A 12,743-nucleotide genomic window follows, 5' to 3' on the forward strand; every position below is an offset into this window, starting at 1 on the left:
TTCCTAACATGTGCACAACAGGACTTCAGCTGATCAAGGCTGCAAGTAGATAATCTCGAAGAGGAGACAATAAACCATTATGGCTTTGTTTTTCCCTTAAGATAATAATCCTGACAATAATCCTGAAGCTCTGTTTTATAGCAAAAACACAGCACTTAAATTCCTGAAGTATTTCAGCGCTGGTTTTTCAGCCCCAAGTTCTCACTCAGGTTTGACAAGCAGCCTAATTGCTCTGGGGAGCTTTTCCACTTTTTGAGGCAGAGGGACTGTTTCTTCCCAAATCATGACAAACTAGTTCTGCGGTGTGACTGCTGTTGCAGTCTTAATTAGCTGTGGTTTTGGGCACTCTCATGTGAAGAAGACTGTTGGCTGCAACTATCTTGAAAGCCTTTAGCAGTTTGGATAGAAAAAGCTGCCTGAGATGTAATTTCTGTTTCACGACTGGTTATCTGGAGTTTGTAAGAGCAAACTACCTCAGCCACTTCTTGGGTTTTTCTGCGCTGTGGTCTCATTTGTGCAAGAGTGTCGCCAGGCTACTGCATTGCTCCTGGAAAGAGCTACCATCTAGCAGCAGTAGCTGTGGATGATAACCAGATACTCCAGAGCTGTGATTAAACATGCCTGAAATATTTAGGGAACGCAGCACGATTTTGTCAGAAGTTTTTTGTGCTTAAGTAAGTGGTGTGAGCATGCTGCTTACTTTGTCCAGGTCTGTTTTATTGTGTGTCAGTGAAAAATCATGTTGATCATCAATTCCTTAATAAAGAAAAGGAAAGAATATTGGGGAGCATTAACTCAATGTTCAGCAATTTATCAAAGGCGTACAACATGCTGCAATCAGCCGACTATCACGATCCTTAATTCTTAATCTTATCTTGAATTAAAGAAGTATAACCTCCCTATTCTCAGCCCTGGTATGTGTTGTCAAAGTCTTCCCATGTGCCATCTTACACTGCTTATAGGTGTAAAGGCAATGAGCTTTCATATGTTAATGACTGCCTCATCAAAGTATACCACAGACAAGGCGTGCTGCCCTAAAACTCTTACTTATCACGTGCTCCATATTAGCACTTGCTGGTGTTGGTTTAACTTATCAGCTTAGATGGGATGGCTCGTGAGAGTTCGTATGTGCAATGCAATAGTTAACATTATGCTTCTAAACCTTAATGAAAGCCCAAGGTCTTCAGACACTCAGGTTTAGTAAATTATTTTAAAATGTTACTGCTGGATCCACATGGAACAGGAAAACGCATCAAAAAAGGATAGTTATTTTTTGAAAGGTTATTTATGCGTAAATCCTTTGTGTTACTTTTTTTTTTCCTTAGATTTTCTCAAGCAGACCACTTATGAAGTTGAGGCGTTCTTAGAAGCCATTCAGTTCTTCCGGCAGGAGAAAGGCCACTATGGGACATGGGAAATGATAACCGGCAACGAAAAAGAGGTAAAAAAATACCTTCTTGAATTTTTTTTTTTTTTTGGCTTTGGATATGGCAGCTTTGAGGATAATGAAGGTTGTAAAGCCTCTTGGGAAAAAATGGCATTTTCAAAAAGAAAATCTAGTAGGGAGAAATACTCAAGATTTCAAGACACTTCTTACTGATATGTAGGTGACATTTCTTTTTAATAAACCCCATTTTGAGTTTTTTACTAAAAAGTGAAAGAAAATGTGCTGTGAACTGAAGTTGTTGTGTTGTGCTGGAATGTAGGGATAGACACATTTCCACAAAAGCCTGATACATCTTCTTTAATTTTATGCCATGGGGTCAATTGGTGAATAAATGCCGTGTCTAAAACAAGGCACTTGCTAATGTCTCGCTACCACGTTTGCTACTGTTTATCGTTTTGGTAAACGAGTGAGACCAAAACCAATACACACCAAACTCAGAACCCATGGTTTGTATGCAGCAGATACTCGTTGTCAGCTGCGTTGGGCTGTGCTCTGTTTTTCTATCTTTCATGACAGCTATTTTGCAGGTAAGAGATATTTTTTTCTTCTATTGCTATTACATTTGTTACCAAATACAACAGTTTCCCATTGCTTGTCCTCTAATGCCTCCGGATGCCATTGTAAGAGATCAGGCTTTACGAAGAAGAGAATAGCAGCTAAACATAAATTTTCAAGAATCTCCTCATTTTGCTTTTCCCCATTCTTTGGGAATGAAGCTTTTAGTCCTGAGCAGATAAACTAGTAGACCTACTTATTGTGCCAGACTTCTGAAACAGTCTTGCATAGTAACAGTCTCACTTAAACTCCAAAACCTTGTGAACTGCAGTTCTTCAGAAATGAGACACTAAGCTTGGGGTCTGGGTCCATATTTGGGCACTTGAGTGAGCAGCTTTGGAGCACTGATGGTTGCTGAAGTAATTCCCTTTGGCATCACTCCAGATGTCTTTTAGTGCAATTGAGACATTATTTGGGCCCTGATTTATAATTTTTTTTCCAAAGCACTGAGCATTCGGCAGCAAATATTTACTTTAGTACCAGCTGCTGGGTGTTTTCCTCAATGAAATCTGGCTTCCCTTTGGGAAAACGGAAAAAAGCCTGAAGCCTGATGGAGAGTTCACAATCCACAGTTTTGTTTTAAGGAACCAGATTATTCTTTTAGGAGAAGTCTACCTTTGAAATGCTGAAAAACGTGGAAACTGGAGAAGAACCCATAAGTAGTGTCTTTCCCAGTGCCAACATGTTAGGGATTGAAGTTTTCCTGCTAACATGTGAGAATAAATTCCTTAGTATAAGGAGTTCCATCCTTCCAGTGGAGGGAGTGAGGGTTTTTCTCTTTTCCCCTCCTCCCTCAAGTTATGGAGCTATTATAGTGCTAGTTTCATTTTACGTTTTATTTTTCCTGTTGCTTGCCAACTACTTACTCATAATTCATATACCTCAAGAGAACTGTAATCAGAAGACATCCAGACTAGTTACACTATTATCTTCTTAGTAATAATTCATTCTGTAAGTATAGTGTGTTCTCATGCCTGCTTTGACCAAATATAATAATTATTTTAGGCAAATATCCAAGCTAAGTGAATAGTTTGGAACAAGCAAGCTACAATTTGTTGCTGTAAAAATCTCTGCAGAATGCCAATAAATATATTCCCTGACATTCATTTATAATGCCAGAATCTCTGCAACATGAGCTCAGGCCGTTCTGCCTAGGTACTGCAACATGGATAGAATATTAGCAAGTACCCAATCATTCGGCTGAAGAATTACTAATTTTATTTTGTGTCATGAAAGTTCCTGGTTTTGTTTTTGTTCTTTTTCATTTTTAATGTTTCATTACTAACAAAGGATAAAGTCAATTGTAGATGGTATTTCTGTAAGTAAGTGCTGAAATACAGGGTTAAACCCAGGAAATCTTTGACACCACTTGTTATAAGCAACAGTACAGCCTCATAGCGAGAGCACTGCAGCACACCAATGCTAAACCAGCATAACTCCATTGATCAGTACTACATGAACGTAGAATCACATATTGGTAAATCAAGGATAGCTGAATAAGGGATTAAAAACCCCAAACCCCTACAGTGCGCCTTTCAGTACAGAAATATAAAGCCAATCCAGCATTCCTAAAAATGTTTCCAGAGAGTTCAGGTTATTCAGAGTATGTTTGATCCATTGTCACATTTATTATTTGGTCTGTGGTGCTCCAGTTTGGGTTATTTCTGAGATATTTTTAAGTGACTCATTAGTTTAGGACCTGAATTACTCCATTGGTTTTGGCAGGTATTTGAGTCAGCATACCTGAATTTGAGTGCTGTTTCCTTGAGTGGGCAAGGAAGGGAGCTGGGTTCAAATACGCATCACAGCAAAAACGCTGTTCAGGCCCCAGTGGGGAGGAAGGAGGGATACATACTTTGTGAGACTTCACTGAAACTGTTGTGCAAACTAGTATTCCTTTACCCAGAGTAAATGACAAATGTACAGAACCTTAAGATGCATTTTGTCTGCTTTTTTATAGGGTTACTGTGTCTCTCTGATTTGCAGGATATCCGCTGCACTTCAAAGCTCTCAAGAGGTTGTGGACAACCTCATATGTGCTGTGCAGTCGGGACAGATAAAGAGCCTTGGTGAAAGGGTTGTGTGCTGTTCTCTATCGCAGATGCACAACAGCATTGCCTCTGTCACCACAATTCGGCAGCTGTGCATCTGTAACTGGGGGCCAGTACAAACATACCTGGGCAAGATCCAGGAACAGAAAACGGACACGTCCAGAAATAAAAGATGTCCCTCCCTTCTCTGAATCATGAGGATGAGTGAACCAAGTGACTGAACCAAATATGGGACTGAGGTCATTAGTTCAAAATGGAGACGCTTTAAGTAGAGAAATTCAAGAATCCAGCGTATATCCCCAGCACTTATGATCCCTCCATAAGAAACGTGTTCAGAGAGCTGAAATCACAAAGAAATAGAAATAGGGCAGGTCCCATGATGAACTGCTTTGCTCTGCTTGCATAGTTTGCCTTGTTGGACAACAGCAAGAGGAAAGTGCAGAAGAAAGAGAGGTCTTGTAGCTTTCTCAGGCCAGAGATCCAGTGTCCAAAAATAAAAAAAAATGGAGAGCAAAGCCTAGACTCTCAAAATCAGATGTGTGTCTGTAACTCTGTATTTATTGCCAGTTTGGTGCATGTGAGTGGGATGGGCAAGGAAGAAGTTGTAGTTCATATCTAGACAGAGGAGGTGCAAAGCCTGAGTGGGTAATTCTGAAGAAAACTTCTGAAATGGGTACATGAAACCAGGAATCTGTCTCACACCGTCTCATTCTTTCTGTGCTGAAAAAGCCAGACTTTGATGCTTGTTCTGTACAAAGCTGGGTAGGCTACCGAGAGAAGCAAAGAAGCAGAGAAGAGTTTAGGTAAAAGGGGATCTGTGGAAGTTATCTGGTCCAATCCCCCATTCAAAGCAAAGCCCACTTTAGGGGCTTTGTGCAGTTGAGTTCTGAAGATATCCAAGTTTGGAGATTGCATGACTTGTTCCCGTGACTGCCCCCAAGGTGAAAAATATTTCTTAATACCTGATTACTATTTCCCTTGTTGCTACTTGTAACCATCACCTTCTCCCTTTCCCTCTGCATTTCCAAGAAAAGCCTGGCTGTTGGCCCAGCATCCTCCACTATGTAGTTGTAGACAGCAACAAGGTCTCCCCTGAGCCTTATCTTCTTAAAGCTGAGCAAACCCAGTTCCTTCCGTGTTTCCTCATGTGTCATGTGCTCCATCTCCTGATAATTGTGGTGGCCTCTGCTGGACTCACTCCAGCGTGTCAAGATCTGTCTTGTACTGGGGAGCCCCAAACTGGACACCACTCCAGTCCGACAAGTGCTGAATAGAGGGGAACGTTCTCCTCCCTTGACCTGCTATTGCCCTTTGCTGCGAGGGCACCCTGCAGACTGATGTTGAATTTCTCATCCACCAGGATGCCTTTTCTGCAAAACTGCTTTCCAGCCAGTTGTTGCCAGCCTATACTGGTGTACGGGATTGTTCCATCCCAGATGTTGGACTGTGCATCATTTGCTTTTGCTGAACTTCATGAGGTTTTTGTCTGCCCATTTCTTCAGCCCATCTAGGTCCCTCTGAATAGCAGCCTTGCTTGCCAGCGTATTGACCACTCCCCCAAATTGGTATCATCTGTATTCCCAGTCCAATGTCTTTTCTTCATAATTGGAGCCATCTGCGAGACTGAATTGCCAGTTAGATGCTGGGATCACAGAGGGTGATGCAGCTCTTCTACAACCACGGAACCCTGTTTCAGAGAGAAAACGTTCTTGAGGGGGAAAAGTACTCGGTGTCAATTTAGAAAAACACAGCAACAATAGACTGACAATATACTTACAGAAATAACCAAAAATGGGGCAATGATACCTTTTCCTCAGTTTTCCTGCATTCTATCATGACCACTTGGTGTGTGGAAGTCCCTTTAACGCTTTTCTTCCCCCTGCCTTTCTGCTGTGGTGCACCTTTGTCACAGAATATCTTTTTAGGTTATATATTTCATATGGTTTTTGTTCAAGAATCTGGAGGTGTTGGGAGGAGACTTTATCATATATGAATTCTCCACTGGGAAAGTTTTACTCTTTTTAGACCAGTATAGTTGTCCTCTAGTGACAAAAGAAATGGCTTGAAAAGTTTCTCACAAACTCCAGCAGCTATTTATTTTGTCCCTTTTGCCTCGGGATTAGGCTGGAGCTAATGAACCTTTTGGATCACGCTACACACTGTTGAAAAAGTAATCAGATAGAGTAGAATTCTTTGATTCACAGATTGCCCGTATTTATGGATTCTGTTTCTGCCCTATATCCTGTTTTTCCTGGGATCCCCTTCTTTTCTTGTTCTAATTGTGAAGTTGGTGCTCACCCGAAAAAGTGCTAGAGATCCACATTGGTACAGTCATATATTTCATTTCTGGACAGTTATCTTCCTATTAGAAGCATCCTTGGTCTGATGACTCTCTAGGACAATTTCTCCTCGATGGTACCTGCCCTGGGAGAGCGTAAGTGTCCCAGAACACAGTCAGTTTGGGGAGGAAGCAGTCAGCAAACCAACTTTTCAAATGTCTTTGATCTAGTTGCTCAGTTGATATCAATCATTTTAGCTCCATTGATTTGCACATGGCAATTTCATAATGGAATGCAGTAAATTTTAACAGGCATCTTAGTTCATTTGTAGTCAATTGTTGCATGGTCTCTCAAAGTCTTTCAGTGAAAAATGCTTCAGATGAAATGCGTGGAGCTTCCCTCAATAGCTTAAATCCAGTCCTCCTGGCAACCTGGGATAGCCAGGCCACTGTATATTTGAGGTTGCCTGTGTTTGCACATCGTTCTGTGCTGCGGGTTTTCAGATGAAGAATATGTGTGAATATGTCATTTTAATCTTCTGACGATATAGATCCTGAGCAACCTGGTGATGGAGGAACTCCTGCCTAACCTTCAGACGATGATCCTGCCTAAAATGAAAGGAAAGAGGAATGACAGGAAGCGGGCCTGGTTTGGTGTAAGTACTGATATTTGCAGAGTAGTTGTTTCTCACAGCAGTTGTCTGTGCGTGCAGATTCTAATCTACGCTTCTTAATTTAATTTGGGTTTAGATTGTAGAAGAAACTTATGGCTTAGTCCAGCAGCAGGTGTCAGAAGGATTAAGTACCTTGAAAGAAGAATGCAGAGATTTTGCAAAAACTCTTGAAGGAACCATTCGCTCGGACATGGATCAGATTCTGAACTCCAAAAGCTTCTTAGCTGGGAAACTCAAAGGTTAGTGGAGGAACAGCTGTGTTGTGGAGCAATTTTTTTAATGTTTCCCATTGTGTTGCTCAAATTACCAGATGTCATTGTTTTGAAATCCTCATGTGTTTTGAAAAATCCAACTGGAGACACTAATTTTCAGAAAACAAATGCTTTGAGCCTCTGCTGCCTTTGATGGGAACTGATACCTGTGGCCGCTGCGTCTGTGAAAATACCAGGTCTTCTCAAGCTGGATCTAGAGCTGACAGGTTTTGAGTATCCTGATTAGAGTTGCTCATTCTGCTTTCATTTTCACTTAGACAGCCTTATGTGATGAAGATACAGGTTACACGAGCATAATAGTAAGTGTAGCGGTTTTGACCTGATGTCTAGGAATCCTCCACAAAACCAGGTTCTGGTTATGTGACAAATTCATAGGCTACCAAAGAATACTTAAACCAAATGGCTTCTTCGGTGGTTTTAAACTAATGTGAAATAATTATAAATGTGCTATGAATATAAAAATGATTGTGAAAAGCAGGCAAACATTAGTTGATGTTGCTTAAGCTAGCAAATAAATAAATAGCTGATAATTTAGGAGCTGTTTTGATAAAACTCAGGATGTTCTGTTGATATTCTCACGTAACAGAGTAAGATGCTTTCAGTGAACTGTAAAGTACCAAGTCTGGATAACTCCTTATAGAATCACTGTGGTCACGTTCTGTGCAAACCTCCCAGTGTGTATCGACACTGACAGGTGCCCTTTCCTCTGCTCCCATAGTGCCCCCAAGCTGCTAGCGTTTGGTTAGGTGTGGCATGGGAAAAGATGTTTCACTGGCACTCATAAAACTATAACCTTTCATCACCCTCATCATCTTTGCAGAGGTGTGACTCCAGGGGAAAATACAGAGGCATTTAATTCATTGTAAAGTAGATCAGATTACTTTTTTCACCGTATCTCTGAGTAACCTAAATGCAACCGTTGTCTTGTCTGTCACTCAAGCCACTGTTTCTGAGCCTGCCCAGAAGTGCTGCACAGAATATATCCAGCCATTCCTCGCATCCATATTGGAGGAGCTCATGGGTCCGGTGAGTTCTGGATTCACTGAAGTCCGTGCACTTTTTGATAAAGAAGTTAATGAAATCATCCAGGACTTCCAGAAGACAAACGATATCACGAAGCTAAAGGAGGTAAGACAAAAATATATCTGCAGCCTTTTATGTTAGCACAAGGACAAGCAGTATTTGCTTTCCCAGGTGGTAGTGTGTCAGCACTTGGTTTTGTCATTTTGAGTCTTGCAGTATTTGTGCAACTAGAGTGTAGATATCAGAATTTGTTTTAGGGCCACTGTTACATTGTCTATTAAAAATTCACCTATGGCTGCTTTCTCTCGAAACCTGTTCTTCCTCCACTGGAACGCAGAATGTGGATCAGCTTATGAACCTACCATTCAACTCTGTGAAAATGGAGCCCTGCTATCTGAAAGTCAACCTCCTCCAGGAGCTCCTTCAAGACCTCAAGAGTCGCTTCAAGATTTATCACATTGATTTTGTGATTCAGAGGACACAGAACTTCATGCAAGAGGTACTGTAAGATCCAGTTTTTCCTCCTGGGAGAGCAGGTTAGGTTTGTCCTTCTCACGTGCTTCAAAGTAATCTTGATAAAAAGCTGCACAAAAGTCCCAGAATATCTCTCAATCAAATTACAGATAACAAAACCTAAGAAAATCACAGCTAGGAGCTGTTTGACATTTGCATTTGTAAGGTTGCATGTGCGTGAGTCTTTCAGCAAGGCACAAAAATTTTGGATGGATCATGTCTTCCCCTGAACTTTCATATTCTGAATTCCCAGTGTCTCGGCACCCAAGAAAGTTGTGCTTGTAACCAAATAAAGTATACCTGATTTCCATTCTCAAGGGTTGATTTTTCAGGAAGAGTCTTAAATATATTTTACCAAAATGGAATGTCTCCTCCTTGGTAGTTTATTTTCTCATGAATAGAAAGTAAGGCAATTAATGTTAGAAACCGGCAATTACTTGGACACAGATGATGTCTCAGGATGTAGCTGGATGTAGGTGCTTTAACCAGCTTCACTCCTCATGAGAATGGTGGAAGTTAACTACATCATTTCAGATGAAAAATGAACTCCACCTCTTTTTCTCCTCTAGTGTATATTGGTGTAGGCTATAATTTTGTTTTGCTTTTATTTCTTCTGGATGCCTGGCCAGAAATCTATTAGGAGCTGGCCAGCAGAGTTATTTCGAGTGCCAGATCACAAGGCAGATTTGGCCTTGTGGCTTTATGTTGAATCCTGTGATTTTAATCCGTAGCTGAGAAACTAAATAATCTAGTCGGTAATCTTGTGAAATGGAGCTGGTCCTGTTCTGTGCAGTGGGAGTTCTGAATATGGAAAGTGAGTCTGTAGCACAGTGCTGGGATAGGGTTTTCCTAAAAGCAGCTCTTCTAAGTACAGCCATGATCAGCAGCCAAAGAATTATCAGAAATAAAATTCTGATTTCATGTCTGGGTCTTTCAGAAGGCACCATTCCAAAATGCTGCCAAAAAATTTCTTTCAATAAGTGAAGACCCTGAGTCAAGACAAAGAAGTAGACAGAAAATATATCCCATACAAACCAAGTGGTTTTTTTTTCTGAACAGAACACGAGTCAAAATTCACAATAAATAAATTAAATTAAAGCACAAGTGGTTCTAAAAATGCTGTTATTGCCTCTCTCTCTTTAAAAGGCTGGTATTTTTCTCATAAAAATACTAAGTAGTTTCACGTTGTGTCTGTGGACATTTATTTTATTATCAAGTAAGGTCCGCCATGTCTGTGCTCACCTAGACTCAATGTAAAAGAAGCATTTGGCTTAAGTCTAACTCGGGCGTAGGCTGGAGCAGGATTCCTTGGCTTGGGAGCTTGGCATCCTCTAGTGGCCAATTTTAGGAAATTTGGGACCACAGTGCTCAACTGGCATAAACAGCTTTAGTGAATTCACCAGAACTACGCCAATTTATAAGTTGCTTCAAATAAAATGGAAATAAAAAGTGAGTTGTTCATCTTCTAATTAGCCTCAGGCTTATCTCTACACTGACCCTGCCTTTTTCATGTATCCAAGGTCTTTCAGTGCATGAGCCTTTATTGTATAGCCTTCTGAGGCACACATACATTGAGTAAACCTCCATCTCCATTTCCGTTTATACAGTCTGTATAGTCCAATCCTACGTCATCTTCAAAGTCAGTTATAAAAATTGGCCTTCAACATTTCATAGATTCATGGAATCATAGAATGGTTTGTGTTGCAAGGGACCTTAAAGCCTATCCAGTTCCACCCCCTGCCCTGGGCAGGGACGCCTCCCACCAGACCAGGTTCCTCCAAGCCCCGTCCAACCTGGTCTTGAACACCTCCAGGGATGGGGCAGCCACAGCTGCTCTCAGCAACCTGGGCCAGTGTCTCACTACCCTCACAGTGAAGAATTTCATCCCAATTTCTAATCTAAATCTCCCCACTTTCAGTTTAAAACTGTTACCCCTCATCCTATGGTTCCCCTCCCTGATCCAGAGTCCATCCCCAGCTTTCCTGGAGCCCCTTCGGGGGGGCAATCTAAGCTAAACAAGGCTTTTCTTCCCCTTTGGCAATCATTTAAAGTACTTGAAATATTTATTGATTTTAGACCCATTATTCTTTCTCCATTTCACCTTCTCAAAAATACAATTTAAATTAATGGTTACATTATCATGCTTCTTTACACTTGTAGGAGTTTTATGTTACTGGTCTTTAACATATTTTTTAATTATTATCTTTAGTTGATGGAAAATGCAGTTTATACTTTTGAGCAGCTGTTCTCTCCAAGTCGCCAGGCAGACTCAGCGAAAGTTGCAACAAGCATTGAGAAAGTCAGGCTGAGAGTACTGAAGGTAAATGTTCCGGCATTTGCACAGGAAGACCTTGGGTTCTGGTTTTTCGGAAACTGAGAATATATTTTATGTGAATTTATCTCAGTATTTGAAATAAGATATCTCTTTCCATCCAGCTGGAAATTCTGATTTGGTGGCACTTAACAAAGCCACTCATTTTGGGGGTAAAACCTAGTCCTGAGCAGACAATTGTAAAAGTATTTACATGTGCAGTCCTTTTAACTGCAATTAAATCAGCTGGAGATGATGCTGTGGATCTGGGTAAATAATTTTTTATTAGCTTTATAATTAGCGTGCCCCTAGAATTTGTTACTCTCTGAAGAGGCAGTGCTGAAATACATGGAGAGAGCCATCAGGGGCTGTTTCTTGCCTCGGTAGAAAAAAAATGAAGGGAGAGAGATCCCAGAAAAACAGATTTTAGGGAATTTTTGTAAAAGCTGAAATAACCTACATGGGAATTCAAACCCCTGAGTGCACCCATGATGTGGTATCCTTTGGGATTCACCTGTCACCAGTTACAGGTTAACAAGAACCAGTTCCTCCTATGAGTGATTAATAACCCCAAACACGTTTGGGCTTGTTTCTCTTTTTGTCTGTTTTGACAGCAATATGATTATGACAGCAGCACTATCCGGAAGAAGATATTTCAAGAAGCACTGGTACAGATTACTTTGCCCACAATGCAGAAGACACTGGCTTCAACGTGCAAACCGGTAGGTTTCTGTGATTAAAAAAAAAATAATAATAAAAGGCAGGGAAGGATTAATACCTTGGAAGTAAATCCTCAACCTTGTAAAGCTGTTTTCTCTCGGGGTGTCATGCAGAATGGCTGTCTGCTCAGCCAGATGATGCTTAGATTCGCCAGTTAGTGGACTGGGTAGATGTGGAGCATAGGGAAGATTTCAGGAAACAGGGAAACTGTATATACAGCTTGCTTTCTCAAGCTGATAGTTGCAGACCTTTGCCCATCCCCGTTTCATTTCTTCCTTAGAGATCTGAAGTCCTCTCAAACTGGACTCCTCTTGACAGCTACAGTTGTAAACTTGTGCTTGTGTTCACAGCTCTGCTGCAGGCTGAAATTCAGTCCATGGGAGAGGGCACTTACCTCTTCTGCCGCACCCCGCGGCATGGCTGTGACTGTACACAACCTCTGCCAACAGCCTCCTTCAAAGCCAAATGCCTGCTCGGGCAGCAGGAGCAGCAAGCAGACAGGCCATGCATTTGCTTTCAGTCATTTTAAATTGAAGTAATTGCGTCAACAATCAGGAAACAAACATACAGAGATGATCTCTGTTGCCCTTAATCATACGGGTTAGGTTAGTACTCAGCAAATGCAGCTACCGGAATTTCATGGAGATGTTATCAGTGTGGCTGCATCAGAGGCCAGTTGGAATGCTGTTCACCTTTGCTCAAAATAAATAAGCCTGTACCCTTCTTGAAGCCCATGCATATCCTCTTGCATTTTCATTGTACCTGCTGAAAGATGACTGCCTGAAGGCATTCTGGCCTCCCTGCCCTTTTGTTTCCCTTGGTGTTCATCAGTCTCCGAGGCTCTAAGCTCTCACCCACGGTGTGTTGCTCTTTCTGATGCTCTCCAGCTTGTTTCAGTT

The 12,743-nt window shown here is 41.3% G+C and overlaps 1 protein-coding gene across 4 annotated transcripts in view; it reads left to right on the forward strand.

Moving 5' to 3' along the window:
* NIBAN1 (niban apoptosis regulator 1) overlaps window positions 1-12,743 on the forward strand; it is a 65,091-nt gene that overhangs the window by 45,991 nt on the left and 6,357 nt on the right. For 2 of the 4 annotated variants that reach the window (XM_074598017.1, XM_074598014.1), the window contains exons 6-12: window positions 1,326-1,441; window positions 6,883-6,987; window positions 7,082-7,244; window positions 8,218-8,405; window positions 8,638-8,799; window positions 11,023-11,133; window positions 11,739-11,846. In XM_074598017.1, coding sequence (XP_074454118.1) covers window positions 1,326-1,441; window positions 6,883-6,987; window positions 7,082-7,244; window positions 8,218-8,405; window positions 8,638-8,799; window positions 11,023-11,133; window positions 11,739-11,846 — 953 coding nt within the window. The remainder of the gene's footprint in view (window positions 1-1,325; window positions 1,442-6,882; window positions 6,988-7,081; window positions 7,245-8,217; window positions 8,406-8,637; window positions 8,800-11,022; window positions 11,134-11,738; window positions 11,847-12,743) is intronic. The other 2 variants (XM_074598018.1, XM_074598015.1) reach the window with 1 other exon arrangement.

The sequence above is a fragment of the Larus michahellis genome, chromosome 8 (genome assembly GCF_964199755.1).
Source record: "Larus michahellis chromosome 8, bLarMic1.1, whole genome shotgun sequence".
Taxonomy (NCBI): Eukaryota; Metazoa; Chordata; class Aves; order Charadriiformes; family Laridae; genus Larus; species Larus michahellis.